The 13,668-nt window shown below is 47.0% G+C and overlaps 1 protein-coding gene across 1 annotated transcript in view; it reads right to left on the bottom strand.

The window, feature by feature from the left end:
• The window catches only part of LOC115124801 (isoleucine--tRNA ligase, cytoplasmic-like), a gene marked incomplete at its 5' end in the record, with an annotated part of 63,136 nt that overhangs the window by 6,015 nt on the left and 43,453 nt on the right, over positions 1–13,668 (bottom strand). Inside the window, 6 exons of the mRNA XM_065022022.1 lie at positions 1,080–1,232; positions 1,576–1,722; positions 5,946–6,071; positions 7,003–7,123; positions 7,630–7,806; positions 12,052–12,147. Of these exons, the coding sequence (XP_064878094.1) occupies positions 1,080–1,232; positions 1,576–1,722; positions 5,946–6,071; positions 7,003–7,123; positions 7,630–7,806; positions 12,052–12,147 (820 nt within the window). The remainder of the gene's footprint in view (positions 1–1,079; positions 1,233–1,575; positions 1,723–5,945; positions 6,072–7,002; positions 7,124–7,629; positions 7,807–12,051; positions 12,148–13,668) is intronic.

The following is a 13,668-nucleotide window of genomic DNA, read 5'->3' on the forward strand; positions in this document are numbered from 1 at the left end:
CTAAACGTGTGGAGGAGGAGGTGGAGGTACAGGCTACAGCTAAACGTGTGGAGGAGGAGGTGGAGGTACAGGCTACAGCTAAACGTGTGGAGGAGGAGGTGGAGGTACAGGCTACAGCTAAACGTGTGGAGGAGGAGGTGGAGGTACAGGCTACAGCTAAACGTGAGGAGGAGGAGGTGGAGGTACAGGCTACAGCTAAACGTGAGGAGGTGGAGGTACAGGCTACAGCTAAACGTGAGGAGGTGGAGGTACAGGCTACAGCTAAACGTGTGGAGGAGGTGGAGGTACAGGCTACAGCTAAACGTGTGGAGGAGGAGGTGGAGGTACAGGCTACAGCTAAACGTGTGGAGGAGGAGGTGGAGGTACAGGCTACAGCTAAACGTGTGGAGGAGGTGGAGGTACAGGCTACAGGCTACAGCTAAACGTGTGGAGGAGGAGGTGGAGGTACAGGCTACAGCTAAACGAGTGGAGGAGGTGGAGGTACAGGCTACAGCTAAACGTGTGGAGGAGGTGGAGGTACAGGCTACAGCTAAACGTGTGGAGGAGGAGGTGGAGGTACAGGCTACAGCTAAACGTGTGGAGGAGGAGGTGGAGGTACAGGCTACAGCTAAACGTGTGGAGGAGGTGGAGGTACAGGCTACAGGCTACAGCTAAACGTGTGGAGGAGGAGGTGGAGGTACAGGCTACAGCTAAACGAGTGGAGGAGGAGGTGGAGGTACAGGCTACAGCTAAACGTGTGGAGGAGGAGGTGCAGGCTACAGGCTACAGCTAAATGTGTGGAGGAGGAGGTGGAGGTACAGGCTACAGCGAAGCATGTAGTAGAGCAGTAAATGCCCTCTAGCCTGAACGTAGACACAGTAGGATTGATGGGGAAAGTAGCGGAAAGAACACAGCTGAAGCAGGACACAAGTGCCGTTCAAGTGGAGTTTCCAAGATGCTGCTCTGGCCAAGTCAAGAGAGCGTTTCCCAGCCCATTCTTTGAGCACTGCTAGGCCTGGCCAGTAGCCATCCTAGATGCATTGAAGACAACACTGAGACAGAACCAAAATAGGACTTCGGCCCGGTGGTGTCGGTCTTACCTTGGGTGAGCGCATCGTCCAGGTAGAGCTTCAGCCTACGGCTGCGGAGGCCGAACAACTTAGCCGTCTCAGACAGCAAAGCATTGTGGGTCAGGTAGTTGTGTCCGACAGGATTGACCAGCAGCAGGGTCCCCACATCTCCACTCTGACACTCTACAGAGACACAGGACATACATAGCATCAGTACAAATCAGTAGCAGTTAGAGACACGACCCAAACCAGTAACTGGAGGGTTCCCAGTTCGAATCCCGGGTCTGACGAGGAGAGGGGGGAAAAAATCTGTCAGGAAATGAGCTGGCAACCGGCTAGTTGATGGTATGAAATTCTAGTTTTCATTGGGCCCCAAGTCACTCGCTGGCAGGGGTTTGGTGTAAGCCAGTTGGAAGATGCATTGGTATAACAAACTGAAAAATAACCTTTCAATAAAAGTGGAGTGAAATGGGAAGAAGGATGTGTAGCGGAGCGAGAGAAAGAGGAACTGATCAGTTAAACGTACCAGCAGGCTGACAGTTGGCCAGTTGGAGGTTGACGTAGGGACACACCAGAGAGTCCGAGTTGGGAGAGGAGTCACCGGGATTGGAGCCTGATGTCACCGACAGGGTTTTCCCATTCAGAGACAGCAGATCACACTTACCAGTCAACTCTGGAATAACAAGAACATACAGGACAGGTCTGAAACATACAGGACAGGTCTGAAACATACAGGACAGGTCTGAAACATACAGCTCTCAGTTACTGGACAGGTCTGAAACATACAGCTCTCAGTTACTGGACAGGTCTGAAACATACAGGACAGGTCTGAAACATACAGGTCTGAAACATACAGCTCTCAGTTACTGGACAGGTCTGAAACATACAGCTCTCAGTTACTGGACAGGTCTGAAACATACAGCTCTCAGTTACTGGACAGGTCTGAAACATACAGGACAGGTCTGAAACATACAGGACAGGTCTGAAACATACAGGTCTGAAACATACAGCTCTCAGTTACTGGACAGGTCTGAAACATACAGCTCTCAGTTACTGGACAGGTCTGAAACATACAGCTCTCAGTTACTGGACAGGTCTGAAACATACAGCTCTCAGTTACTGGACAGGTCTGAAACATATAACACACCTTAATCTCTTATAATAATTCACACGAGTAAAATAAATAAAAATGTTGAGTTGTGTGAGAACCGCTCTTAAAACGCCATCTGCTCATCACTAACCTGTCCAATAAAATCAATCATTTCATGACTCCTCCAATGTTTTTGTTGTTGTATTCCTGTGTGTGTGTGTGTGTGTGTGTGAGAAACAGCAGCCTTGTAGGGGGAACCAGGGAGGGAATGGTACAGTACTATATTGGTTCAGGGGTCCCAGGAGACTCACATATTATGAATAGAACTAGTCTCAGTCCCGGGATGACGCCTGTCATCTCTGACAACCACCCAACAAGTAGGCTAAGCTAATGGTCAGTCCCCAGACCCACTCAACAAGTAGGCTAAGCTAGTGGTTAGTCCCCGGAACCACTCAACAAGTAGGCTAAGCTAGTGGTTAGTCCCCGGAACCACTCAACAAGTAGGCTAAGCTAGTGGTTAGTCCCCGGAACCACTCAACAAGTAGGCTAAGCTAGTGGTTAGTCCCCGGAACCACTCAACAAGTAGGCTAAGCAAGTGGTTAGTCCCCGGAACCACTCAACAAGTAGGCTAAGCTAGTGGTTAGTCCCCAGAACCACTCAACAAGTAGGCTAAGCTAGTGGTTAGTCCCCAGAACCACTCAACAAGTAGGCTAAGCTAGTGGTTAGTCCCCAGAACCACTCAACAAGTAGGCTAAGCTAGTGGTTAGTCCCCAGAACCACCCAACAAGTAGGCTAAGCTAGTGGTTAGTCCCCAGAACCACCCAACAAGTAGGCTAAGCTAGTGGTTAGTCCCCAGAACCACTCAACAAGTAGGCTAAGCTAGTGGTTAGTCCCCAGAACCACTCAACAAGTAGGCTAGGCTAGTGGTTAGTCCCCAGAACCACCCAACAAGTAGGCTAAGCTAGTGGTTAGTCCCCGGAACCACTCAACAAGTAGGCTAAGCTAGTGGTCAGTCCCCGGAACCACTCAACAAGTAGGCTGAGCTAGTGGTTAGTCCCCAGAACCACTCAACAAGTAGGCTAAGCTAGTGGTTAGTCCCCAGAACCACCCAACAAGTAAGCTAAGCTAGTGGTTAGTCCCCAGAACCACCCAACAAGTAAGCTAAGCTAGTGGTTAGTCCCCAGAACCACCCAACAAGTAGGCTAAGCTAGTGGTTAGTCCCCAGAACCACTCAACAAGTAGGCTAAGCTAGTGGTTAGTCCCCAGAACCACTCAACAAGTAGGCTAAGCTAGTGGTTAGTCCCCAGAACCACTCAACAAGTAGGCTAAGCTAGTGGTTAGTCCCAAGAACCACCCAACAAGTAGGCTAAGCTAGTGGTTAGTCCCCGGAACCACTCAACAAGTAGGCTAAGCTAGTGGTCAGTCCCCGGAACCACTCAACAAGTAGGCTAAGCTAGTGGTCAGTCCCCGGAACCACTCAACAAGTAGGCTAAGCTAGTGGTCAGTCCCCGGAACCACTCAACAAGTAGGCTAAGCTAGTGGTTAGTCCCCAGAACCACCCAACAAGTAGGCTAAGCTAGTAGTTAGTCCCCGGAACCACTCAACAAGTAGGCTAAGCTAGTGGTCAGTCCCCAGAACCACTCAACAAGTAGGCTAAGCTAGTGGTTAGTCCCCAGAACCACCCAACAAGTAGGCTAGGCTAGTAGTTAGTCCCCGGAACCACTCAACAAGTAGGCTAAGCTAGTGGTTAGTCCCCAGAACCACTCAACAAGTAGGCTAAGCTAGTGGTTAGTCCCCAGAACCACTCAACAAGTAGGCTAAGCTAGTGGTTAGTCCCCAGAACCACTCAACAAGTAGGCTAAGCTAGTGGTTAGTCTCCGGAACCACTCAACAAGTAGGCTAAGCTAGTGGTTAGTCCCCGGAACCACTCAACAAGTAGGCTAAGCTAGTGGTTAGTCCCCGGAACCACTCAACAAGTAGGCTAAGCTAGTGGTTAGTCCCCGGAACCACTCAACAAGTAGGCTAAGCTAGTGGTTAGTCCCCGGAACCACTCAACAAGTAGGCTAAGCTAGTGGTTAGTACCCGGAACCACTCAACAAGTAGGCTAAGCTAGTGGTCAGTCCCCAGAACCACTCAACAAGTAGGCTAAGCTAGTGGTCAGTCCCCAGAACCACTCAACAAGTAGGCTAAGCTAGTGGTCAGTCCCCAGAACCACTCAACAAGTAGGCTAAGCTAGTGGTTAGTCCCCAGAACCACCCAACATATAGGCTAAACTAGAGACAGAACCACTACTTCAGCTAGCTACCACCCAACATATAGGCTAAACTAGAGACAGAACCACTACTTCAGCTAGCTACCACCCAACATATAGGCTAAACTAGAGACAGAACCACTACTTCAGCTAGCTACCACCCAACATATAGGCTAAACTAGAGACAGAACCACTACTTCAGCTAGCTACCACCCAACATATAGGCTAAGCTATTTCAGTCCAGCTAGCTACAAGCCAACATTAAGGCTAAGCTACTGACAAAACTACCCAATATGTAGGCTAAACTAGAGACAGAACCACCCAGCATGTAGGCTAGGCTACTCCAGTCCAGCGAGCTATCACCCTACACATTTTATCATGGGGCTGAGAGTAATGTAGCAGTTTTAAAGCTAATTTCTTGCAAATGTGCACTATACAAGTCTCAAGCTGGGCTACCTCATCACGAGAGTGATTCTAAAATCACCCGCCAGTCTCTAGTCATAGCCAGGGAATACCGCCAAACTCTAAGGCCGGGAGGTGAATTGGGTTGGTAAATATTTCATGATGACAATAATTCTGATGTTTCGTGGGAGTTACTGACAGACAGACCACGGTTACTGAGCAACGGAGTATTCACAAACCCTTCACTTTTATTGTTGTGTTACAAAGTGGGATTAAACTGGATTTAAATTAAAAATTTTGTCAACGATCGACACAAAATACTCTGTCAACGTGGAAGAAAGATTCTAACATTTGTATAAAAAAATAATAATAATGAAAAATAAAAACACTAATTATATCTTGATTTGATAAGTAATCATCCCCAGGTCAATACATATTAGAAAAGCCTTTGGCAGCGATTCAAGCTGTGAATCTCAAGAGCTTTCCACTCTTGGATTGTACAAAATTCTTCAAGCTCTGTCAAATTGGTTGTAGATCATAGCTAGACAACCATTTTCAGGTCTTGCCGCCGCAGATTTGCGTCAAAACTGTAACTCTGCCACTCAGGAACATTCAATGTCTTCTTGGTAAACAACTCCAGTGTAGAATTAGGCCTTTTAGGTTATTGTCCTGCTGAAAGGTGAATTAATCTCCCGGTATCTGGTGGAAAGCAGACTAAACTAGATTTTCTAGAATTTTGATCCTGAAAAACTCCCCAGTCCTTAACGATTACAAGCATACCCATAACATGATGCAGCCACCTCTATGCTTGAAAATATGGAGAGTGGTGCTCAGTAATATGTTGTATTGGATTTGCAGTTTTGTATGATGTCTACTTTGATGCCAATTAGCATTTTTGAATCGGAGAGTAAATAGAGCCAGATATATTGATAAAAGTCACCTTGTCCACAGTTATCAAAATAGGGTAAACCTATATGAAAACACAGCCCTAGTTTCTAAAATCACCCATGGGAAAATTGAATGGTGGAAAAACAGTTGGAACCATTTCCCTGTTTGACCACAAGGTTTTATGGGTAATTATGACACCTCTACTGTGGGGCTCTATTGACATAGGGGTTGATTTGGGATTTAAAGTGTGAGCGTGCCATCTTACCAGTCTTGCCGTTGAAAACACAGAGCTTGGTGTTGTTGAGACCAAAGAGACTGGAGCAGACCTGTCTCAGCTTGGCCATGTCCAGACAGATATCTCCTTTAGGGTTCTCCAGGAGAACCACACCCTCTGACAGAGACGGAACAAAAATATAATTTATTTGTTTAAACCGTAAAAGCATGAACAGGGCTGTTATATTTGGTACCCTTCCCCAGATCTACGGACAATTCCTTCGACCTCATGGCTTGGTTTCTGCTCTGACATGCGCTGTCAACTGTGGGACCTTATATAGACAGGTGTGTGTGCCTTTCCAAATCATGTCCAATCAATTGAATTTACCACAGGTGGACTCCAATCAAGTTGTAGAAGCATCTCAAAGATGATCAATGGAAACAGGATGCACCTGAGCTCAATTTAGAGTCTCATAGCAAAAAGGGGTCTGAATATTTATGTAAATAAGTTCTATAAGTTTACAAAAAATTCTAAAAACCTGTTTATGCTTTGTCATTATGGGGTATTGTGTGTAGTAGATTGTGATGTTTTCATTTGGATTTAATTTAGATTTTAAGAATAAGGCTGTAACAAAAATGTGGAAAATGTCAAGTGGTTTGAATATTGTCTGAATGTACCTCTGTTGACAAATTCAGTGCTTTTTAATCACATTTCTATTGAGTTCACCTTTTAAGCCACCACTTGGTATACAACAGATTATTTTTCAAGCCTCCATGTTTTGTTGTTGTTGCTGTGGTAACTAGTTTGACAAAGTCCACCAATTTCTGAAGGATTATAAAAAAAGGGTTTTTCGAAATTATACTTTTTATTTTTTAACCTCGGTTGGTGCTTTTAGGGTGAGAATTCGTCCACTCTTGAATCGGAATTTCAAGTTACACCCCAAATTTAATGAAATGTAATTGACCCCTTGCTATACTGTGTTCCATTACACACCGATACTGACAATTTAGATAAACAAAGCCAGAATTGAGGTCCAATCCAATTGAGCCCTGGGGTGCACCAATAGTAATGTAAAGCTTGGTCAATCTAATGATAAGTCTAAATATACCTTGTTCCTTGTTGTTGAGTTTGAGTTGGAGGTTGATGTAGGCACAGGCTGGTCCAGTCAGAGGAGCTCGAGGGGCGGCTGCTCCCTTCACTATGGTCAGGTCCAGATCCGAACCCTTCAACTATAGTACCACCACAGACACCACCAACAACCACATACACCACCACAGACACCACCACAGACACCACCAACAACCACATACACCACCACATACACCGCCACATACACCGCCACACCGCCACATACACCGCCACAGACACCACCACAGACACCACCACAGACACCACCACAGACACCACCACAGAGGGAGAAACATGAAAACCATTCATATTTAGGAACAAGAGTTTTTAATTACATTTACATTACATTACATTTAAGTCATTTAGCAGACGCTCTTATCCAGAGCGACTTACAAATTGGTGCTTTCACCTTATGACATCCAGTGGAACAGCCACTTTACAATAGTGCATCTAAATCTTTTAAGGGGGGTGAGAAGGATTACTTTATCCTATCCTAGGTATGAACATGAATATATATATTTGTTTGTTTGCTTTAACCCGACGCACACAGAGGGATTGAAAGCACTTTACGTTCTGCCTAATAATGTGGTGTTTAAGGTCAACAGACCTGTGTTTTCTCCTGCACGATGACGCTGGAGTCCTTGGGGACGGGGTAGGTCTTAAGTGGTGCCTTGGTGGTTGCAAGGATGAAGTCTGTGTGGGCCTGGATCACATGGTCCAGGTAATCACCTGCCGGCTCACAGCTGTAGTACACTGTGATCTCATCAGACGGCACCAGGTGACCCTGTAGACAGGTAAACACACACACACAGAGAATTAGATCAAACAGGGCCTAGGACCCTGATCACACTGTCCAGGTAATCTCCTGCCGGCTCATATAGGTCGGAGCTAATTCCATTTCAATTCAGCTGTAGCTTTCTGGATAAGTTGCAGGCGGGCAAGCCCAGCCAACAGCAAGGTGCAGCAGGAAGGCCATCCCAAGCTCCGAGATTGGTGTCAGAGACACACTCATGAGTCCATGAGAACCAAGGCTACCGGCTCAACGAAAGCCGTTTTGATCTACGGCGTCCACAAATCGATGTATAAGCGAATATGTCAGTCGGGAACCGATACCAGAACCACGCAGGGGACTTTAAACATGGAAGAGAGCACATTGATCTCTCCTTAATCTACAGGGGCCCAATTACAGGCTGGCTTCAAGGGTAGAAAATACATATGGAGCTTCAGTAACTGACATCAGAGAGGAAGGACTTTATAGCCTTTTGGGTATTTTCAGGCAGTGAACCGCGGAAACTAGAGTAGCAACGTCGATAAGGAGAAAAATGATTTGTGTTACAGTGTGTGTGTGTGTGTGTGTGTGTGCCAAATCAGAACCCTGAGACTGTGACCTCTCCTTCCCTCCCGGTCCTCCCTCGGCCCTCCCCCCGTCCTCTTAACCCACTGAGACCCTTAGTTACTGCTACTCAATTAATTCCCTGGGGTGGAAAATTCCTAAAGTTTTCAGTTTTAAATAACAGTAGAATTTAACCTGGCTGAGAGCCAAGGCAACACACACACACACAGTTCAGCCCAGTCGAATCCAGGGACCGACGGAAAAATGTTTGTTTATTAAGAAAACAAGTCTAAGATAATCCCGCTTTACTTTCCTTCTCTCTACCCCACTTCAAAGTCAGTGTTTCTGAAACAGACCTCTGTAGTCGGGGATGTAGCTTACATTAAAGCCTGAATATTATGGCACGGGAGAAGCTGGTTCTCAACGCTGCTAGAATTCAGGAGTGGAAATATTTCAACATGAGAGAGAGAGAGAAAGAGAGAGAGGGGGAAAGGGAGAGGGAGATAAATGGAGAAAGAGAGAAGCCTGGGAATACCAGGGAGGGAGAGACACCTGGGAATACCAGGGAGGGAGAGACGCCTGGGAATGCCAGGGAGGGAGAGACGCCTGGGAATACCAGGGAGGGAGAGACACCTGGGAATACCAGGGAGGGAGAGACACCTGGGAATACCAGGGAGGGAGAGACACCTGGGAATACCAGGGAGGGAGAGACACCTGGGAATACCAGGGAGGGAGAGACACCTGGGAATACCAGGGAGGTGCCAGGGAGGGAGAGACACCTGGGAGGGAGAGACACCTGGGAATACCAGGGAGGTGCCAGGGAGGGAGAGACACCTGGGAGGGAGAGACACCTGGGAATACCAGGGAGGTGCCAGGGTGGGAGAGACGCCTGGGAATACCAGGGAGGGAGAGACGCCTGGGAATACCAGGGAGGGAGAGACGCCTGGGAATACCAGGGAGGGAGAGACACCTGGGAATGCCAGGGAGGGAGAGACGCCTGGGAATGCCAGGGAGGGAGAGACGCCTGGGAATGCCAGGGAGGGAGAGACGCCTGGGAATGCCAGGGAGGGAGAGACGCCTGGGAATGCCAGGGAGGGAGAGACGCCTGGGAATACCAGGGAGGGAGAGAAGCCTGGGAATACCAGGAGGGGAGGAGAGACAGGGAGAGACACCTGGGAATACCAGGGAGGGAGAGACACCTGGGAATACCAGGGAGGGAGGAGACACCTGGGAATACCAGGGAGGGAGAGACACCTGGGAATACCAGGGAGGTGCCAGGGAGGGAGAGAAGCCTGGGAATACCGGGAGGGAGGTGGGAATACCAGGGTGGGAGAGATGCCTGGGAATACCAGGGAGGTGCCAGGGAGGGAGAGACACCTGGGAATACCAGGGAGGGAGAGACACCTGGGAATACCAGGGAGGGAGAGACACCTGGGAGGGAGAGACACCTGGGAATACCAGGGAGGGAGAGACACCTGGGAATACCAGGGAGGGAGAGACGCCTGGGAATACCAGGGAGGGAGAGACACCTGGGAATACCAGGGAGGGAGAGACACCTGGGAATACCAGGGAGGTGCCAGGGTGGGAGAGAAGCCTGGGAATACCAGGGAGGGAGAGACACCTGGGAATACCAGGGAGGGAGAGACACCTGGGAATACCAGGGAGGTGCCAGGGTGGGAGAGACGCCTGGGAATACCAGGGAGGGAGAGACGCCTGGGAATACCAGGGAGGGAGAGACGCCTGGGAATACCAGGGAGGGAGAGACACCTGAGACACCTGGGAATACCAGGGAGGGAGAGACACCTGGGAATACCAGGGAGGGAGAGACACCTGGGAATACCAGGGAGGTGCCAGAGACACCTGGGAATACCAGGGAGGGAGAGACACCTGGGAATACCAGGGAGGTGCCAGGGAGGGAGAGACACCTGGGAATACCAGGGAGGTGCCAGGGAGGGAGAGACACCTGGGAGGGAGAGACACCTGGGAATACCAGGGAGGTGCAAGGGTGGGAGAGAGACGCCTGGGAATACCAGGGAGGGAGAGACGCCTGGGAATACCAGGGAGGGAGAGACACCTGGGAATACCAGGGAGGGAGAGACACCTGGGAATACCAGGGAGGGAGAGACACCTGGGAATACCAGGGAGGGAGAGACGCCTGGGAATGCCATGGAGGGAGAGACACCTGGGAATACCAGGGAGGGAGAGAAGCCTGGGAATACCAGGGAGGGAGAGACACCTGGGAATACCAGGGAGGGAGAGACACCTGGGAATACCAGGGAGGGAGAGACACCTGGGAATACCAGGAGGGAGAGACACCTGGGAATACCAGGGAGGTGCCAGGGTGGGAGAGAAGCCTGGGAATACCGGGAAGGTGCCAGGGTGGGAGAGATGCCTGGGAATACCAGGGAGGTGCCAGGGAGGGAGAGACACCTGGGAATACCAGGGAGGGAGAGACACCTGGGAATACCAGGGAGGTGCCAGGGAGGGAGAGACACCTGGGAGGGAGAGACACCTGGGAATACCAGGGAGGTGCCAGGGAGGGAGAGACACCTGGGAATACCAGGGAGGGAGAGACACCTGGGAATACCAGGGAGGGAGAGACACCTGGGAATACCAGGGAGGGAGAGACACCTGGGAATACCAGGGAGGGAGAGACACCTGGGAATACCAGGGAGGGAGAGACACCTGGGAATACCAGGGAGGGAGAGACACCTGGGAATACCAGGGAGGGAGAGACACCTGGGAATACCAGGGAGGGAGAGACACCTGGGAATACCAGGGAGGTGCCAGGGAGGGAGAGACACCTGGGAGGGAGAGACACCTGGGAATACCAGGGAGGTGCCAGGGAGGGAGAGACACCTGGGAGGGAGAGACACCTGGGAATACCAGGGAGGAGCCAGGGTGGGAGAGAAGCCTGGGAATACCAGGGAGGGAGAGACGCCTGGGAATACCAGGGAGGGAGAGACACCTGGGAATACCAGGGAGGGAGAGACACCTGGGAATACCAGGGAGGGAGAGACACCTGGGAATACCAGGGAGGGAGAGACACCTGGGAATACCAGGGAGGGAGAGACACCTGGGAATACCAGGGAGGGAGAGACACCTGGGAATACCAGGGAGGGAGAGACACCTGGGAATACCAGGGAGGTGCCAGGGTGGGAGAGAAGCCTGGGAATACCGGGAAGGTGCCAGGGTGGGAGAGACGCCTGGGAATACCAGGGAGGTGCCAGGGAGGGAGAGACACCTGGGAATACCAGGGAGGGAGAGACACCTGGGAATACCAGGGAGGGAGGAGACACCTGGGAATACCAGGGAGGTGCCAGGGAGGGAGAGACACCTGGGAGGGAGAGACACCTGGGAATACCAGGGAGGTGCCAGGGAGGGAGAGACACCTGGGAGGGAGAGACACCTGGGAATACCAGGGAGGTGCCAGGGTGGGAGAGAAGCCTGGGAATACCAGGGAGGGAGAGACACCTGGGAATACCAGGGAGGGAGAGACACCTGGGAATACCAGGGAGGGAGAGACACCTGGGAATACCAGGGAGGGAGAGACACCTGGGAATACCAGGGAGGGAGAGACACCTGGGAATACCAGGGAGGTGCCAGGGAGGGAGAGAAGCCTGGGAGGTTCCAAGTCCCCATGTGTCAGAAGTACTCATGTTGAACACGTTTAAAAAGTATCACAGCGTGTTTGACCTTTTTGCGTAGTTTCTGGATGCGGTTGATGACCTCACGAGCCACACCCTCATCCAGCATGGACTGGTCTGGAGTGACGTCTAACAGCACCAGCACCTGAAGAATGATACCAACACACACATATATTACTATATATACACACATATATTACTATATATACACACACATATATTACTATATATACACACACATATATTACTATATATACACACATATATTACTATATATACACACATATATTACTATATATACACACACATATATTACTATATATACACACATATATTACTATATATACACACACATATATTACTATATATACACACATATATTACTATATATACACACATATATTACTATATACACACACATATATTACTATATATACACACACATATTACTATATATACACACACATATTACTATATATACACACACATATTACTATATATACACACACATATTACTATATATACACACACACATATATTACTATATACACACACACATATATTACTATATATACACACATATATTACTATATATACACACATATATTACTATATATACACACATATATTACTATATATACACACATATATTACTATATATACACACATATATTACTATATATACACACATATATTACTATATATACACACACATATTACTATATATACACACATATATTACTATATATACACACATATATTACTATATATACAAACATATATTACTATATATACACACATATATTACTATATATACACACATATATTACTATATATACACACATATATATTACTATATATACACACATATATTACTATATATACACACATATATTACTATATATACACATATATATTACTATATATACACATATATATTACTATATACACACACACATATATTACTATATATATACACACATATATTACTATATATATACACACATATATTACTATATATACACACACATATATTACTATATATACACATATATTACTATATACACACACATATATTACTATATACACACACATATATTACTATATATACACACACATATATTACTATATATACACACACATATATTACTATATATACACACATATATTACTATATACACACACATATATTACTATATACACACACACATATATTACTATATATATACACACACATATATTACTATATACACACACATATATTACTATATACACACACACATATATTACTATATATACACACACATATATTACTATATATACACACACATATATTACTATATATACACACACATATATTACTATATATACACATATATTACTATATACACACACATATATTACTATATACACACACATATATTACTATATATACACACACACATATATTACTATATACACACACACACATATATTACTATATACACACACATATATTACTATATACACACACATATATTACTATATACACACACACATATATTACTATATATACACACACACATATATTACTATATATATACACACACATATATTACTATATACACACACATATATTACTATATACACACACACATATATTACTATATATACACACACATATATT

This window comes from Oncorhynchus nerka, linkage group LG2 (genome assembly GCF_034236695.1).
Source record: "Oncorhynchus nerka isolate Pitt River linkage group LG2, Oner_Uvic_2.0, whole genome shotgun sequence".
Classification (NCBI taxonomy): Eukaryota; Metazoa; Chordata; class Actinopteri; order Salmoniformes; family Salmonidae; genus Oncorhynchus; species Oncorhynchus nerka.